Source organism: Gambusia affinis, linkage group LG08, assembly GCF_019740435.1.
Source record: "Gambusia affinis linkage group LG08, SWU_Gaff_1.0, whole genome shotgun sequence".
NCBI classification, from domain to species: Eukaryota; Metazoa; Chordata; class Actinopteri; order Cyprinodontiformes; family Poeciliidae; genus Gambusia; species Gambusia affinis.
The window spans coordinates 20,221,166-20,240,792 of record NC_057875.1 but is presented as its reverse complement, the minus strand read 5'-3'; the positions used below and the strand labels follow the sequence as shown (position 1 = coordinate 20,240,792).

The window sequence follows — 19,627 nt, the reverse complement described above, 5'->3', positions numbered from 1 at the left end:
TCGGACCACTTTTTTCAGTAACGAGTAATATAACGCGTTGCTGTTTCAAATCCAGTAGTCAGACTACAGTTACTTATCAAAATCATTTTTGCGTTACTGCGTTACTATCTTCTTTTGTTATTTAATCGTATTTCCTCTACTCGTCTTGTCGAGTGACCGACGTCTCTAATATAAACAATAGAGGGAGATGCACATTTTGTTGGTGGAAAAACTGGAACTATTTTGAGTTTCTGTCACCAAGTCCGATTATTATAAGCGGCTTTGGGCTTCATTTTTTTAAAGTCGCTTGCAGATTTAATGAGCGACGTGCTGCGCCTTTTTGGGCTCGTTTTTGAACGTGAAGTTACTCATTTGGGCTTGGAAATATGCAGAGACTCATAATAAATCCCAGAATTTGTCCGTCATTAAGGTAGTTTTAGTCAGTCTCTCCCTGTCCATCATTTCCTGGATGATCCGTCCCGCTGTGACTTTGTTAATGTCAAGTTAATATATTACCTCTGAATGACGTCGAGCTTCGCGTTGCGCTCCAGAAAACGGCAAACATCGAGACCAATTTGAACATGTGTACATATACGTATATGTACATATATATATATATATATGTACATATGTATATATATACATATGTACATATATACATATGTATATATGTACATATGTATATATATATATATGTACATATGTATATATGTACATATGTATATATATATATATATACATATATATATATACATATGTACATATATACATATGTATATATATATATGTAATTTTTATATTTCATTCACTAATTAATGTTTATACTTATGCCTAAGGAAAATTTAGAGACCAATTAACTAAACAGTCATGATTTCTGACTGTGGCAGGAAGCCGGAGCGCCCGGAGAGAAACCTGCTAACTGGAAACTACCTTTTGATATTTATGAAATTTAATTACAAAATGTATTCTTGACATTATAAATAATAAAGTAGTTTTGGCTCTAGTAGCTGAAACTACTTTAAACAAAAGAGAGGAGAGAAGACATGGGGCAAAGGTCAGCTAGTCCTCTTTTTGGACTACGGGGGGAAGCTGGAGAACCCGGAGAGAACCCACTAATGCACTTGGAGAACATGCAAACCCACGAAGACAGAAGGACCCAGGCAGGGATTCAAACCCAGGGAACGGTTTTAGTCACAAAAATAAACGTTTTAATCACACAAACAGAATTTAGAGACCAATAAACTACAGAGCCGTGATTTCAGACTGTGGCAGGAAGCCGGAGCGCCCGGAGAGAAACCTGTCAAAACTTTTTACCCCTTTTGTTCCAGACATTTAAGTCAGATATCTTTTGGTCCCAATCACAGTTCTCCAGCCTCAAGATAGTAACTAATTAGGTCTTCGATAATTTTGTCTTCTTCATAATTTAATAATTTTGGCTCCTCTCCAAAGGCTCCTTTATCACCTTCCAGAGGAGGGGCTGGAGAAACTGTAGTATCTGTTGTCTCATCGTTTCTGACCTTCTCATAGATGCAGATTAGTGAATTTTGAGACATGTCTTCACTGCAGTCGCTGTCTGCAGTGAAGACATGCTCGTCGTCAGCCTTAACGGTTTGTTCTCCTTTGATCAAATAGGAGTGGAACTGAGCCGGCTTTGAATCTCCACAGATAACGGAGGACAGGTGGTACCTCTCACTTCCACCTTCACAATCCGCAGGAACGTCCATGGTCCGATTGGCTACCACAGGGTGAATCCTGGTCTGCCTCTGGAGAAAAAACACCAGCACATTGTTATCTGTTATGTAGTGTTTCTTCTCCAAGGCTGACCCGCAACCCAAACAGCAACGTCTGCCCCCCAAATCCAACCAACTGTTAAAAAGATCAGCTATGTCAGTTGGATAAGTTGCCGGTGGAAGGGCAACCAGGGGGCCGTTGCTCAGTAGCTCAAGGTCTGTGGTCCCACAGTTGGAGCAAGAGTTTTGGTTGTATAACTCTTTATCCGTGTCTCCACCAAAGGAATCCAACCAGACCAACATGGACTCCAACAAACATTTTACGTCATAGTCCCCTCCGACGTCTGATGGCAGCTCCTTCTCCTTCAGCTCCATCAGAACTGGGGAGAGGTCTTTCTGACAAAAATGTTTGCCGGGGTTACGGACAGCCGAGAGGATGAGACTCGCGCACACCGGGATGGACGATGCCTCCAGAAATACCCTTTCCTGAGCAAGACACCTGCTGGTGACGCTCAGGTTCAGGATGCTCTGGAAGGCAGCACTCACCCAGCTGTTCTGGAGCTCGTTGGAGAACCTGAAGAAGTTCTCCTCCGTCTGTCCGTTTCCTGCAGTTGCTGTCCTGCCTGTATCTGGGAGATCCAAGCCGACTCTGTGTTCTGCTTCGACATCCGGAGAAATGTTAACCTCCAAGGCAACGGTGATCCTTGCATGTAGAGAAGGTTTCTTTGACAAATTCATCATTCCATCTTCTTCTGAGATACGTTCCCCGTCCGGGGAACGTGGAATTGGAACGTCGCTTGTAAAAGTGCTCTTGAGAGTAGAGCACTTTGGAGAGGACAGAGCTGGAACCCATGAGACCAAAGCTTCTGCTGTTACCTCAGCAAGAGCTTTGGCTGCGAGGTCAGCCGCAGACAAATCCTCCCCAGCCGGGTCAGATTTCTCTGCGACCGTTCTCTCACCCTCCTGGTGTACAGTTGTCTTTGAGCCAACTTCCCCAGCCAGGTCAGTTTGCTCAAAGACAGTACGATTGTCTTTAGTACCGTCTCGCACCATCTCTGTCACACCAATCTCTGTGATCCCACAGACATTGGTCGGGTGTTCAGAGAAAACCTCCCCAGCCGGGTCGGTTTGCTCAGAGACAGTACCGTTGTCCTCTGTACTTTCTAGTCCAGTCCTTGTTGGGTGAGAGTCTGTGGTCCCACAAACCTCTGTCACCTTTTCAGAACAAACCTCCCCAGCCGGGTCGGTTTGTTCTTGGGTGTCGGTTGGAAGACCTTTCCAAAACAAGTCGTCTTCTTCCTCCTGATGGAAACCTTCGTTCGAATCCTTTCCTGGAAAGCAATGATCAAAAACTTTCTTCAATCCCGTGGTCACAGCATATCCCAGCCCCCAACCAAGTGGGATAAACAAGGGAACGAACGCTTTTGATACACCAAACATTGTTGCTACACACAAATCTGAACCTCCAAGAACCGTCTGAATCTGACTGATACTCTGAGATTCAAGCATTCAAGCATCAGAACTTCTTTGATCTACTGTGATGTACATGATGTCATCTATGACCTCATTAGTGATGTCACTGGACTTCTGGCGCAATGTCTGCTTCTGATCGTTGCTATGGAAACGATCAGGTCAGTTTTCCATGACTCAAGCTGACATAAATACTTAAATAAAAATCAATATTTTTTAATTTATTTAATGTAGAGAGATTAATAGATTTGTGTATGATTTAATTTTTGCATTTGTGGTTTTCCATACCTCCTGTGGTAAAGCATCAGGAAATGATCAGACTCCATCAGGAAGGACTGTTTGCTAGAAAATAGTGGGAGCAACTTTTTTAGCACACATCTAAGACCACAGAACCTCACTGTCCATTAGACTTTGCGAGGCGTGAAGCTCTTTGAAGTCTTATTTCATGTCACCAGATAGATTTGTTTGTTTTAGTAAATTTCTTGATTTGACAAGTCTGGTGGTAATTAGTGCTGGGCTTGGCTTGTGAAACACCACAATAATAATGTGATTAATCACATTTACAACATATTTGCCTTTACTTCACACGAAACGCTGTGATTAAGTGACGTTTTGCCATTTCATGTGAAAGAATAATGCGGGACGTCAGTCCACCTCTGTTATGCTATTCATTCAACAAATGAAGAAGTTGCAGGCCCAGATCGACTTCATGAGTTGGTGAACCGACTGATCTACAGTATATATATGTGTGTGTTTAAATGTATATATACAGTGTTGGGTAAGTTACTTTAAAAATGTAATTTGTTACAGTTACAAGTTACCTTGTTTAAAATGTAATTGTAGTGTAACTTTTTTGATTACTTTTAAAAAGTAATGTAACTAATTACTTTTGATTACTTTTTGATTACTTTAATGTTTTAATGAGTATTGACCCATGTTCAACATTTTATTGTTCTTAGTGCACTGCAGGTTAGTGCACCGCCACAGGCAGTGCAATAATATGATTCTCCATTATCTGTTTCTCTCAGGTTAGGGAACTGCATAGCAAGGCAGCTTATTAGCATTAGCCTTTTAGCTTAAATAAGCTATTACCTATTTTTCTGACTTAATAGCCATGTTTAGTATACTGAATGGAGTAAGTAAATTATAGAGAACATTCTAATAATACCTCACATGCTGCTGAAAGTATTTAGGCTTACATTAGCATTTTGGCTAATTTCAGCTTATAGACTCATTTTAACAGACTGAATGGTGTACGTCCAGCTTACTTAACATACTTGTGACTTTCCACAAGCTAATGACTACTATTCAGCTAAGCTTAGCATTGATGCTAATTTTTAGCATCAGAACCCTGGGTCCAAACCGACGGGCACACTTTGGTGGGCCCCAGTTAAATTTCTTCAAGAATTTTCTAGTTTACTTTATGTTCATGAAAACCATAACACTAGCACATTGCATACAATGTCTCATGGGAAAGAATATATTCCAACGTTTGTCATGCATCAACACCAAACAGTCAAATATTTGTAAAACAATACATCTATCAGTGAGCTGCAATTACCTCTAAATGTTTCTTCAGGTTTGACATAGATTACTTCGACGTGGACAAGTTCTTGATAGCTGGCAAACATTTATTGCACTGCACGGTTAAATTTGAGCCATTTTCACAGATGTAAATGTAAAGCAGTGCATAAATGTTACAGAAGAGAGTACTATTGTTTTCTGTAATTGCTGGTATTACCACAATTCCGAGATGTTTGTCCTGTCGGGGACACCGTAGTGCAGGGGATTTTTGCGCGCGAGTTGCTGTATTCCTTACAGTGTGTTTACTGCTTGTAAGGTAAGCAGCAGCTCCGCTAGCCCGGTGTGAAATATACATTGCGTTGGTATGCCGATCTTTTTTTCTGTTTGTTCAGTGTGCCAGTTGGCTGCAGATTGCATCTTGTTTTGCACCGAACACACCCCACTTTCACGAAAAGAAACACAACGCAGAGCCCATAGGGTGTCTTCCACCAGCTGTAGGTCTGAAGAGGGAGAGCCTGGGTTACATAAATAAAATGCTCCTTTAATTTCTAGTGCTGGAAGGCTGTCATTTTTGATGCGCTGCTTGAGCTGAAATGGAACCGTCCGCCTGCTTGCTGTTCCTCCAGGAGGCTCCGCCAGCACAGGATGGAACATCAGAGTGGCATTACGGCTATGAGAGAGACAAGGAGCCGTAGCGGGAAACGGCGATAAAGAGCGCAAAGCAATAAAAATATCATTACATATTTCGCAAAGGTTTTTGTTTATATTTTTTAAAAAATGTAACTAAATTTGTAATTCTTAATATTTTCGGAAGTAACTGTAACTGGATTACATATTTTCTCAATGTAACTGTAACGAATTACAGTTACTCTTTTTTTGTAATTAAATTACGTAACGTCGTTACATGTAATCCGTTACTACCCAACACTGTATATATATATATATATACACATATATATACATATATATATATGTGTACATATACATATATGCAGTGATGTCAGTAATGCATTACTGACGTCGGACCACTTTTTTCAGTAACGAGTAATCTAAAATCCTTCTAAGAGTTTTCCAGACAACAGTGGACCACACAAATTACTCACGTTTTTTATTTTTTTGTACAATCTCCTCTTCAGTTCAACCTTATCAGTGGAGACACATTGTTGATGTTACCATTATAAAATAGCTGACAATTAAGTATTAGCAAAGCTCACTGAGATTTTCACAGGAGGCGGAGCGTTGTTGTTAGCAGCTGCTGAAAGAAACTAAAAAGTTACTTTTTCCAGGAGTAATCAGTAATCCGATTAAAGTTACTTTTTCAAAGTAACTATGCCATCACTGGTCACGGCAAATGTTTATTTTAAAGCTTGTTCATGCAATTTGAAGCAAGAATTTAAATTATTCTAAAGAAAAAAATTGTAATTATTTTAACTTGATATTGTTGGTAAACGAGGGAGGGCAGTAGTTTCCTTTTCTTGCATATTGTGAAATCATTATTTGCTTTATATTACAGCATTAAGTTAAAACTCACAATTCAAGATTGATCAACTTGTTGCTTAGGCAACGTGTCTATAAATCAACTTCATGATCTTTTCATTTCTGAGTTTAAGCCAAAAATAATTTTATTGTTGATTTAAATTGCATTTTGAAGGCAGCAGATGAACTTTCATTTTCAATTTAAACAACCTTCAAATATTTTACAACACAGGTGTCAAACTCAAGGCCCGTGGGCCAAATCTGGCCCGCCGTAGCTTTTTATGTGGCCCTCTAGCTTCTAAACACTAAGTGTCTTAAATATTATGTTATCATTCAAATCAATGCAGTTTGTTTTCTGCCAAATTATGTAAATCAGTCCCTCCAGTTTCTTGACAATTATCTAGGAAATTCAGTCAAAATCAACAAATTGCGCTAAAAATTGGGAGTTTATGTCGTGTTCTGTGTTTTTCTGTGTATTTATATCTAGTTTCCTGTGTGTCTGAGTCTCTGTGTTGTCCTGTCTCCCCGTGATTAGTCCCCAGGTGTATCTCGTTCCCTGATTTCCTCTTGTGTATTTAGTGTCACCTGTGTGTGTCTGTCTTCGTCGGGTCCTACGTCAGTGTACGTCTAGTTTACGTCTGATGTTTGCTCGTGCTGTCATTGTGTCCATTCGTTTATCCTGTTTGCTACCAGTATTGAGCCGTTTGCTTCCGCTCAGCTGTGCTGCCAGGAGTTTTGGACTTTTGACTTGTTTTTTCATTATTAAATCTTCATTTATTCACTGCAACCTGGTTCCATCGTGTCTGCCTCACCACCTCATCACAATAATTCATGACAGAAGGACCCGACCAAGCTGAACGGTGAGGCAGACATTTATTTATTTTTCCTCCATCATGGAACCAGATGAGCTACAGGAGCTAACAGACACCATTAAGGAATATGTCGAGGTTAAAGCTAAGCCCAACGCCGACTGCAGACGGCTTGGTCTTGCTATTCGCTTGGGATTATTGCTGGAGTACTGGGTTCCACGCTTTCCGCACCCGCAGCTGGTGGAACTGCAAAGGGAGGTAGAGTGGGAGCGTGAGGCAGCTCTGGCCGTCATGGCCGGCGAACCTCTGCCTCCCAAGCCGGACAATCTTTCCGCCAGCCCAGCCTCAGCTCCTGTGTCTCCGAGCCCGGTACCTCCAGCCCCCGTTTCTGCCGCCGCTCCTGCCGGCGCACCCGAGCCCGATTCTGCCGCCGCTCCAGCCGGCGCACCCGAGCCCGATTCTGCCGCCGCTCCAGCCGGCGCACCCGAGCCCGATTCTGCCGCCGCTCCAGCCGGCGCACCCGAGCCCGATTCTGCCGCCGCTCCAGCCGGCGCTGCTGCCGATTCTGCCGCCCGCTCCAGCCGGGCGCACCAGCTGATTCTGCCGCCCAGCTCCGGGCAGCGCCAGCCCGATTCTGCCGCCCAGCCGGGCGCCTGAGCTCGATTCTGCCGCCCAGCTCCAGCAGCTCCAGCTCCGATTCTGCCGCCCAGCCCAGCCCTGTCCGCCCAGCTGTGCTTCCCGAGCCTCCCTGTGCTTCCCCGAGACTCCCTGTGCTTCCCCGAGACTCCCTGTGCTTCCCCCGAGACTCCCTGTGCTTCCCGAGACTCCTGTAGCTTCCCCGAGACTCCTGTGCTTCCCGAGACTCCCTGTGCTCTCCCCGAGACTCCCTGTGCTCCCTGTCGCCTGCGGCCCCAGAGACTCCTTGTGCTCCCATCCGCCGCCCCGTGCGCGGCCCCAGAGACTCCTTTGTGCTCCCCTGCCGCCGCCCCGGCGGCCCCAGAGACTCCTTGTGCTCCCTGCCGCCGCCCTGCGCCCCAGAGACTCCTTGTGCTCCCCATCGCCGCTTCGGCGCCCCAGAGACTCCTTGTGCTCCCGCCGCCTCTGCGGCGCCCCAGAGACTCTTGTGCTCCTCGCCGCCGCTTCGCGGCCCCAGAGACTCCTCGTCGCCACGGACGGCCGCCGGACAGCCTCCGTGGTTCCCGCCTCCTGCGCCGCGGACGGCCGCCGGACCGCCCCCGGGGTTCCCGCCTCCTGCGCCGCGGACGGCCGCCGGACCGCCTCCGTGGTTCCCGCCTCCTGCGCCGCGGACGGCCGCCGGACCGCCTCCGTGGTTCCCGCCTTCCGGTGCTTCCGCCTACCCAGTTGGGTTTGTTTTGTTTGTTTTGGACTCTGGACCCTTGTGTTTTCCGCCCAATTATGTTGGGTAGTTTTTCGTTGTTTTATGGACTCTGGACCCCCCATCCAGCTCCCCTCCGCCCACCCTCGTTGGGTTTTCCCGTTTTTGGGCGTCTGGGAGCCGCCCGTTAAGGGGGGGGTACTGTCGTGTTCTGTGTTTTTCTGTGTATTTATTTCTAGTTTCCTGTGTGTCTGAGTCTCTGTGTTGTCCTGTCTCCCCGTGATTAGTCCCCAGGTGTATCTCGTTCCCTGATTTCCTCTTGTGTATTTAGTGTCACCTGTGTGTGTCTGTCTTCGTCGGGTCCTACGTCAGTGTACGTCTAGTTTACGTCTGATGTTTGCTCGTGCTGTCATTGTGTCCATTCGTTTATCCTGTTTGCTACCAGTATTGAGCCGTTTGCTTCCGCTCAGCTGTGCTGCCAGGAGTTTTGGACTTTTGACTTGTTTTTTCATTATTAAATCTTCATTTATTCACTGCAACCTGGTTCCATCGTGTCTGCCTCACCACCTCATCACAATAATTCATGACAGTTTATTGCAGATTTTTCCTTAAAAATTGTCAAAAACTTACTTACTTGTACTAAACAGCTGCGTCAGCTGCAATTGATGTCAGATTATAGTCCATGATCTATATAGCGCGTAATAAAAACTCACATTTATCTTCATAAATAAGCACAAATATTTCCAAATTGGTACCACGAGCAGTTGGATTTTTATTGGGAAAAAAAAAAAATCTGAAAAAGTATCAAAATCCTGGAGGGAGTGAAAAGATGTTCAATAAAGTTTAATATTAAGAATTCATTTATATTTTAACAGTTTGTGAAAATATAAATGAATGTATTTGTCAATACATTCTGGCACAACGGGCCCTTTAAGAGCGTTCAAGATCTTGATTTGGCCCAAAACGAAATGAGTTTGACACGCCTGTTTTACAGTGTAATGATGTCTGAACGAGGCACTGAGAGTATTAGATGTAATATTTTGCATCTGACAGCTCTAGTTTTTTGGCCTACAAAGCCACCATCCATCATCAAAACTAAATATTCTTCCATTATTGTAAAATCTGCCCCTGCAGCAAATTAATGATTTAATACTGTTTTATATGTTAGCAGTTCTCTTTAGAGTCCTCTGTTCGGTAACTTTATTGTGGCTGATTTTTCACACCACAGGGTCACTCTACTTGTCTCTCTGGAGCAAAGGGCAATTGTCATTTAACAACTCTGTGAAATCAGGTCAGTCGGGATTTGTCGGCCGAGGTTCAAGATACTCATTTTCCTAAACGTGGAGCAGGGAAGCTTTGACTTGGTATTACCATTTTAATGATGCACTCCTCTCCACATGAACAGTCTGGGTGCAAAGCCTAATTCTCCGACCAGCTAAAGGTCACTCACTGTAGGACTTGTTTCAAAACACAAAGAATGGATAAAAAGGTGAAGCAATTCTGCACCGCGTTCGTTTCGCTCTTCCTTTTGGAAAATTCCTGACGGTCAGAAAAATAGTAACGTGTCACGCATGTCGTCAAGTATCGCGGTGATTGCTTAATGTCCTTCAAATAACGCTCAAGTGCCTTTTATTTACATGCTTCAAGCACATTCACAGGTCTGAGTGGTATTTCATGGCCCGCTTCCGCCGAAGCCCAAGCATGAAATAAATTTTACATGAGCTGAAGCTAATCCACAGAGGTCTGATTAGGTGCTAAAAAGGGAGTAATTCAGCAGATAATGAACACAGCTCGATAAAAATGTTCCGCAAATGTCAGCGATGACGCATAATCCTTCAATAACTGTCACGTTTACTTTTTTCCTTCTCTTTATTCTCTTTTTTCTTTACTGTTTTCATACAGTTCTCCCTATCCCCTTTCTACTCTGTAATTCAAAAAATAAAATAAAAAATAGATAAGGTGCCAATCAAACAGGCACAGATGAATACAAAAAATAAAAATAAATAACACATCATGCATCAAACGGTCTTTAGACATCGGCAGCAATCAGAGCGAAAAGCTCCGAAAGAAAAGAGTGATGGAAGGGTTTTACAATCAACCCTGGTTTATGTTTTCATGCCTCACCACACACAAATATCTTGACATCAAGCGCTGATGGGAAAAAAAACGGCAACCTGCAGGTTTCTGTGTTGGCCTATAATGCATGAAAATAAATAAATAAGTGAGAAAGAAAGCCACTCTCAATGGAAAAAAAATGTTTTTTTTACATCATTTCAAACAGACAGAGTGGCACAGTTGGTAGCTTGGAGAAGGAAGATAATGATTGGCTGTGAAAAGGTCCAGGTTGCACTCTGCTATCTTCCCAAACACAATAGGAGACGCACTCCCATCCAGGCTACTGTGGCGAGAGCCCATTGTCTGCTGGAGGCGAGGCACTCGGCTGACAGTGTGACAGTAGCCATTGTGTGCCAGTCCTGAGATGGGTACTTTCTAATGTACTGGCAGGGCAGTAGCAGCCTGTGGTACCACTGGCCTGTCAGCACGGTTCTTGGGCTTGCCCTCACAGGGCAGATGTGACATTTAGCTGACTGTTTCCCTGCTGGTCCTTCCTTTGGGAGCTGGAGGAGGAGACAATGACACGGCTCACTCTCTCAGTTAGAGAAGTGCACCGTGTGCGCAGTGTCACTTGTGACCTTTCCACATTTATGTCACAATATTTGTCGCCTTCATTTGTCACGAGCTCACTTTGATGAGTTCTCCCGCTCCCTCGCAAGTCACTATACTTCGGCTCCTTCCTGACGTTAGAAATCAATATTGAAATGTCAGCTTTTGTATCCCTGTCTCTCTCTCTCTCTGTGTGTGTGTGTGTGCGTGTGTGTGTGAGCTGTAATGCACCTTTGTGCCATGGTGAAGGTAAAACAAAATGTGGAAATTTTCATCTGTGGTTGATGATTAAACAATGATGACAATAAAACAAAAACATATTTTTTTTGTGTGTTGTTGTAGATCAAGGAAATTTCCAACAAATTTTGGCTTTTCTTTTTTTAATTTTGTCAAGTTACTCCCACAAACCTCAGTGTATACAATACAAAGAAATTAGCATGTGGCCTACAAATATGTTTGTGAGCTGAGCTCAGGTTTTTGAGAACTTTGAACTGAATGATGAAGTTTTTTTTACTGTCATCATGCTAGTTGCTTGACTAGCATGATGACACTAGCTGTCACTAGCTCAAGATGCTAGTGACAGCCATCCTGCTAACGGTAGCTTTACAGTTAAAATAGCAGTTTTAGCTATTTAATTTATGCATCAGCTATGTTTATCATCTGGAATGGAGTAAGTCAATGTACGTCAACACTGACAGCATTTAACATTTTAGTTAATCTTAGCTCACACACTAATGTTTGCATATTGAATGGAGGAAGTCAATGTTAGTCAAAATACCCCAAGTGGTACTGAATACATTTTAGCTAACTGTAGCATTGTTGCTCATTTTCAGCATCAGATGCCCTGATTCGAATCTGACTGACAAGCACACTTTGGCAGGCGCCTTTTGAATTTCTTCAAAACGTTAACCAAATGTAACCCATCTCAATGTCATTGAACAGCTCTCTGTTAGAGGTTGAGCAAAAAATTTACAGCGTCTTTACGGACAAATGCTGAATATTTGACGGCGAAAGAGCTGCAACATTTTCCCTTAAGGCGAGGTATCTGCAGACTGTGTGAGCAGCTCTGAGGAAACCAATATTGGTAATTTAAGTCAACATCTCACGTGAACTTGTCCTTGTTGCCTTCAGGATATTAATTAACACTTAAACTATCAGGGGACTCCATGAAGTTTTTTACTTCTTTCATTTTATTTGTTTGTTTGTTGATAGTTGCAGTTCAGAGAAGCAATTTGTCAGGACTCTGGGTTTTTGGGGTTTGTTTTTGCTTTTTCATCTGTATCATGTTTTTAGTTCACTTTTAGTTAGCCCTTCATGGTCATTTCAGTTTTATTATTTGAGATTATTTAGTTTGATTAGAATTGTCTTGAAGCTTTCCCTATTTTCAGCCCTTCATAATATTTCTTCTTTAGTTACCTGAGGTTTTGTTATTCTTGTATGTCTGAGTCCATGTCGAGCTTTCTTTAGTGATACTTTAGTTTTATTTTATCCTTCTAGTTATTCCTTATATCAGCCTCCCTGTAGTGTTTCTAATAATGTTTGTTTCTTAGTTATTTCATCACTTTAGGTTCAGTTATTCTTACTTGTTTGAGATCAGGTATAACTTTCTTTAGTAGTTACAGTTAAATTATTAAATCCCTCTAGTTCCCCCAATAATGTTTCTAGTTCTTATTTTATCACTTTAGGTTTAGTGTCTTTCTTTAGTAATTCTAGTTAGGCTACTTCTTTGTTCAGATCTTCTAGTTTCTCCAGCTCTATGTTCCTTAGTTCTTATTGTTGGTTTCTATTATGGTTTCCCTCCAGTCTTTCTCTCCTAATTCATCAGATTTTTTTTATTCTTACTGTCTCTATCAGAAGTATTTTTCAGCTCCCTGTTTCCTCCCTTTTGTGTTCCCCAGCAGATCCTCTTAGCTTTCTTGTGCCACTTTAGTAATGTGACATGTAGAAAAGCTCAAGAGAGATAGATAGTTTTTCGAAAACTTGGCAATTTGGTTATAAACACAAATGTGTGTTCCTGCTTTGCAAACAGCTATATAGAAAATGGTTTAGTTAGCTTGCAAAAGCAAAGTTTAGTAAAAGGAGGCAATAAAAAGGAGAGGTACGAAGCGTTGCTTCCAATCAGATTCAAGCCGGGAAGTCAAGGAGCTCATTATTACATGATGTGCATATTAAACGGAGATTATGAATGTGAAAGTGGGCTCAAATGCTAATCCTCTTCAATAGGTGCACTAGTGTTGATTACCAGAGGAGTGTATGGTGACTGTTTCTTCCACCCGTTTCTTCATAAGGATGAACAGGACAAAAGGATAAACTTGAAGTCAAAGGCTGCATTTGAAGACGTGAGAAAATATAAAAAACGCCAAAAGAAAAAATGGAAGCCCTTTCTGTTCAAATAGAACATTTTTGTATTTCCAGACATCTTTTAAAATGTATTACGTAATGGTAAAATTGATATTTTTTAATAAAAGGTGTTACATCGTGTTTTCTTATTAGTTTAATATACATTTAAGAGTCATTTTTACATTATTGTTTGTTACATGAAAGGTTATACTTTTGAAAATGTTTATGGCATGTAGCTCTTTTTTTAAAAATTATTTAGTATTTTGTGTAAATTTAGGAATCATGTGATTTAATTTTGTAGCATAGACTGCAGATGAACAGATTTACATTTTTGTCCGAAGCCGTGTTGTCATTTTCACTCAGAAACCAATAAGATAAAAGCACCTAGAGGTTGTGTCAGGATAACTCCAGAAAAGCAGGGAAACCTTTCCAGCACCGAACAGCTCAGGCTCAACATGGGCAATCCTTTCTGCTCTCTGGTTGTCATGGCAACTCATGAAAAACTGAGCGCGCTGCTGACGTGCAGATGTATACTTTCCCTCCACATTTAATGGCTTTTTTTTTTGAAGAAGAAGAAGAAGAAGAATTGCCTCAAACATTTTTTTGTTTTGTTTTCAGACGTTTGTTCGTTATTTCTGCACTCAGACACTTATCTAGTCATCTGTTCTGAAACCGTGTGAAAGAAACGTGCCAGTAAAAGTCCAGAGGATTACGAGACTTGAGCTGGACTTTCCCTCCAAGGGAACTGCATGTGGACGGGTCTCGCAGTGGATTTTCAGGCAAGCTGTTTTATTGATGCTGGGAGAGCCCATGCAGCGCATAAAAGAACAAATATTTCATAAATTGCCTCAGGATAAAACGTGGTAGTGCAATATTGTAGGATTATTATTTTTATTTTTTTTCGCTAAAATGACATAAAATGTGAAAATATCCTTTTATTTTGTGATTCTTAAAGGGCATATTTTACTCAATAAATTCTATAAAGTAAAAATGTTACCATAACTTAAGCAGCTCCTTTACATTGAGTGAACTTCAGCAATAATCAAATGAAGAACAACCAAAACTAATTAAAATGAGTCATTTTCTAAAATAAGCTCTGTGATTTAATCAGCTTACTGCACAGAACTGCACTTACAATACATTTACCAGGCTGCATTAATATTGTCACTTTGTTCATAAATCTGACTTTAAACTTTGGGTATAACTAAAAGAACACCACCAGATCCTTAAAACACAGTTTATGGATTAAACTAGCAGTAGCAGTAATATTTGTAGTAGAGTAAGATAAAGAGAACAATACAACAGCTCTTGTAGGAAAAACCGCCCAGTTTCAGTGCAGTCATGTACAAAAACTCAGAAGATAGCCGAGGAAGCGTCAGATATTTTCTGAAAAAACTCGTCTGGTGGGCGTTATGACGTGGCGCCTCGCTACTTATGTTTATTGTTTGTTTGTTTTGTTTTTTGTTTATCAACGACACTCGCTTCCTCACATCAGTGCCATCCGATCCGAGTAACAGCTCAGTCTCATTAAGTAAGAAAAATAAAAAATATTGAGTTGCACGGTTAAATAAAAAAGATTATTATTATTATACTTTTCAGTTTGGCTGATCAGTGAAGGTGAATGCTGAAGATTTGTAAAGCAAGTAAGTGAAGCATTGAGTGTAAAGCAGGAATCAGACTTTGCACATTACAATAGAATGTAATTGATGAGTAGTGCTTACAGTAGATCTACAAATGGGTTACGATTAATAAACACAATCACGTTCAGTAGTAGTTGTGAACTATAAGTACTGTGCATCCAAGTTTCAATGTTTTGATGACGATCACTAAAATTGGGAAAATAAAACAACACATTCTGGAACCTGTTGAATATTAAAAGCCGGTCTGAAGGTGATGTGAGGTTGGGCAAATACACAACAGATTTGCCTAACCTGTGTGATCATAGTGGGACTTTACCCACGTCTCTCTGCTTTCTTCCTGTTTCAGTTTGGACAGCTGGCTACCGGTGGCGTAGTTGCCATGGGAACATGCTCAATTTGTAACAGAAAGAAGTAAGACAGAACATTTTCTCCATACAACAACTCTGAGATAGAGGAGGCGGGAAGATCCTCTGATGCACGCATGAAGATGCAGCACACTGTGACGACGCTAACGTCTGCCGCTTGAGCTTGAGGACGGAGCGGAGCCGAGGGTTTCTGAATGAGAGGTGATTTTAGACTTTAGAGAGAGCTTTATGCTCTATTGTCCACGGGACCATTGACTAATAACTGCATTGTTCCTGTGCCAGTGACCTCTGGGAACTCTGCTGCTAAGAATAGCCGCCATACTTGCTGCCACGTTATTGGAAATGTGAATATTCAAAATATTCTTGTGAGCAGTTCTGGTTCATGCATAATTTCTGCTGCCTTTGAACTCCAATAACTAAACCGGCTTTCTGGATTCTTATCTCTTATTTATTTTCACTTTCTTTCTGAACTGTGGCTTTTTGGTAACTACTGGCAATCTGCAGCCCGAGTCACTCGCTCACAGACTCTTTGTCAGGTTCAAACCCATCTCACGTTGCAGAGTGGGTAAAGTACTAATGTATAACCACGGCACATTGATGTATTCTGTATGCACAAGATGGAGCGAGTACTCTTATCTACTCTGAAAAATCATTTCAGACTAAAAAGTAAAATATTTCTTTGAGTTGCCATGAAATTAGTGACATAAGAAAAGAGGAAAAGCAACGGCAGGCAAAGCAAATACTTCTACTTGTAGGTTTTTGTGAAATAATTCTCTCATTTTTAACTTTTATATAATTTGTCACACTCAAAACAAACTATTTTATTGATATGTCTTGGGATGCCTCAACAAAAAGTCACTCAAAAGCGGTTATAATAAATCGTCTGATGACGCAGATGCTAACTATTAGCTACAAACAGCTTAGCTTTAGCGAGCTAACGCTTCACATTTTAAATGGGTGTTGGTTGGCGTTTGCTAAAGCTCCATTTATGACGAAATGCGTTGACAGTGAAAACCACAGTCTAAATACTCCGCCGACCCTCACACAGAGCTTTTCAGCTGCAGCCGACGCTGATGGGAAATCCAACCGTGCCAACGAGGTGCGTTCTCAGCTCGCGAACGAGGCTGCCTGGTTGGACGCACTCCGAGATCATTTTCATAAAAAAGTGCGTTTTCTCCTTCAAAATATTACACATTTCTGCAAACACACACACACACACGCACCCGAGGAGAAAATAATCATGTCGACTGTTAGAGTTTCCCTGTTAAAGCTGAAGGAAGATGACAAAGTAATGAAATGTCCAGATGCAGAGCTGCTATCCTACCTGCCGAGCGCATGGCGCCCCCGCACTTATACCGGGTCCGGAGTATGGATCCGAAAACATTCTGGTTTATCACAATTTCCCTCACAAGCAAGGCTGCCTATTTATTTAGTTGTTTGTGATGAATTCATAGCCATCTTCTGGTCAACTAACCAGTGCAGTGAGGATAAACAAGCATGATTATCACGTCTCCACCTTAAAATAATCAGCTGTGAGAAAAGTGAGATGGGTCAAACTCTGATGGGCGACACCAAGACAAACTGTAGTGTTTTGTTGAGATGCTAATCAGTTTTTTTTATTATTATTTAAGGCTTGTGTTTAGACTGTTCTACCTTTTGTTGTTGTTGTTGTTGTTGTTGTTGCTTTAAATTTGACGTTTCAGAAATCAAACTGTGGAGTTTTAACTCTGTGTTTTGACTGACCCTGCCTCCGATTCCTAATGAAAGCTGTTTCTGTTTCCCTTTCTTTCTCTTGCCATGTGGATTTTGATTATTTAAAAAATAAATAAATAAATAAATTATAAAATACTTTAAATTTATGTTATATGCACAATGGAAGGTTCATGAAGTTTGTAAGGAACTCTACTGAGAAAACAAATTTTTTTGTTGGCTCTAGTGGCCTTTATTAGATGGTAAATTGACAGGAAAGTGGGTAATGAGAGAAGGGGAAAGACATGCGGCAAAGGTCGCCAGGCTGGGAATCGAACCTGTGACAGGCACATAGAGCTAAGGTCTCCATAAGTGGGTTGTGGTTAATCCTTGCACCACCACATCAACCCCTGGATGCTATTTTTTACGTATATAAAAATTTTACTTGAAATAATGGCAACGTTTTAATTTAATTTAATGTTTTTACTGTATAGATTAGGACTCTAACCCACAAAGCCAGTTTTGAATCTAATCGAAACGCCTAAACACACAATATTTTGTCTCAGCGAGGGCAATTTTGACACTACAAAGACAAAATGTACCTCATGAATTAATATTAAAATGTAACATCTGAGTAAATAAGCTGTGTGCTCCGGGTCCTTGCTGCTCTTCTTGCATATGAATGTTTTGCTGAGAGCTGCTCATCTTTAATCAGACACTCACACAGACGTCTGATGTTACCCGCTCGGCTCTTTGTTATCAAAGCTTTTTCGGCGCCCCCCCTAACCCTGGGAGCTGCAGGACCGGTAGCGTGTCAACAAAACCCGTGACGTCACGTAACCTTGGAGACCAAGTGAACGGATCATATCCAAAACAAACTTTAATAACTGGGTGTCATCATGACGGAGTTTCAGCTCCGAAAGTAAACAAGAAACTTACGTCATAACTATGAGCTTTTCTCAAAATATTCCCATACTGCACTTCATAGATAGCAATAAATAAATAAATATTCAAAAACTTTAAAATATTACTTACTAAAAGGAGATCCTGTTTAGAAAAGCCTGTGACTGAGCTGGAAATGTAACCTTGGCTGTAATTCTTCACGGCCCTGGAGACACGTTACTGCATCACTTTAATGCTTCTTCATCCTGAATATCTGTGCAGCACTGCAGGCAGAAATAGAAACACACTTCACTGTACATATTTCATTCTCAGTTAAGAAATAACAGTGGGCGTGAATCAGATTAGTGTGTTACGGAGCAAAAGCAAACATTTTTCTTCCTCTCTGCGAATGACCTTTGATGGCCACAGGGCCCTTCTGCCTGTTCCTGAAGTTTCGACTTGAAACTTTTGAGCTTCAGTTTTAACACCAGGCAGTCATGTGAGGGGCAGCAGGGATAAACTTGGAGATTACACAGTTTGTGGCATATTTTGAGGGCAGGCAAAACAGTCGTGGGGTGGGATGGTGTGGGAGTGGGGCGGTTGCACAGATTGCGGGCCAGCAGGGGGAATTAGCATCTCAGTAGGCTGTGTTCTGCGTTAGCATGAGGGTAATTAGGTCATCACCTGAAAATGTGCAACATTTTATAACTTATTTGATGGTTTATTTAAGTATTATAAGAAATTATTTCTTTTTTTTTTCTTACAGTCTGTTTTTATTTATCATCCCAGTTTGGATTTTAAATGTAATAGTTTAGTGGCTTTATTACCTCCTGTTCTGGTGTTAGAAATAAAAATTAAAAATAATAAAAAAAAAACCCGTGCTACTTTCCATATGCGCTACATGTTTATGGGTACAATGACTTTCAGAAAATAGAAACATGGAGAAAGGAGAAATCAGCCTTTATTTTTAGCAACTTTGCATCTGAAGACAGGAGAATGATATTTTTCAAAATTTACTTCACAGTCATTGACAGCATTAACAACTCTCAATACAAAGTTTGCTGTTGTATGCCTGATTATAACGCTGTTTATTTTTATCAGAACAAGAACAAAAAAAATAAAGACAACCATGAAAATCTTGAAAAGCAGTCGCCTGGCAGTGAGAGAGAAAAGAAAGGAGCAGAAACCCGCCGCCTCTCATGAGCTTTCACGTGTAATCCTCTGTGACTTTCCCCAGGTGAGCAGGACAGCTGCCTGAGATTATTCAATATAAATAGCCAGGCACAGGTGTCTGTCTCCTCTCAGAATCAGGCTGGTAATAATCTCCGCCTTGCCGCTGCTCCCAGAACTAATTGATGTCTGAAAAGCAAATCCTGAGCAGGTCCAAATATAGATTGGGAATCTGACTTTTCACATTGCCAGGAATCCAGACTACCTGGCAGTTGTTGACACCGGACGGCGTCATGACTGCATGACAAACATGCAGTCTGGCTTGCGTCTGACACTCTGTCCTACATTCCGAACTGCAAAAAATAAAGTCAGAGGTTTAGTCTGACCGCTGTCTGAAGGCAACGAGGGTTTTCTTCTAGAAAGCCGTTCACTCGCCTAGATAACAAGAATCTCTCGTCACCCCGCTGCCGGGACTTGTTGGGGTTATGTTCCCACCTTCCTCTCACCTGTTCACCTCTGTGCTGCCGAGCATTTGTCTCTATCTGAACCACAG

General features: G+C 41.6%; 2 protein-coding genes across 2 annotated transcripts in view; one reads left to right on the top strand and one right to left on the bottom strand.

The window, feature by feature from the left end:
- Nucleotides 1-844: 844 nt before the first annotated feature.
- Nucleotides 845-3,350, bottom strand: LOC122835233. Its single transcript, XM_044124104.1, has 2 exons — nt 2,256-3,350; nt 845-1,742 (listed from the first exon to the last, which is right to left on the bottom strand). Exons 1-2 carry the CDS (start codon nt 3,216-3,218, stop codon nt 1,338-1,340), a joined length of 1,368 nt encoding a protein of 455 aa, XP_043980039.1. The 5' UTR covers nt 3,219-3,350; the 3' UTR covers nt 845-1,337.
- An 11,996-nt stretch (nt 3,351-15,346) lies between these two features.
- Nucleotides 15,347-19,627, top strand: part of shisal1b (shisa like 1b) — a 74,209-nt gene continuing 69,928 nt past the window's right edge. The window contains exon 1 of the mRNA XM_044124102.1: nt 15,347-15,534. The gene's annotated coding sequence lies outside the window, so the exon portion shown is untranslated. The remainder of the gene's footprint in view (nt 15,535-19,627) is intronic.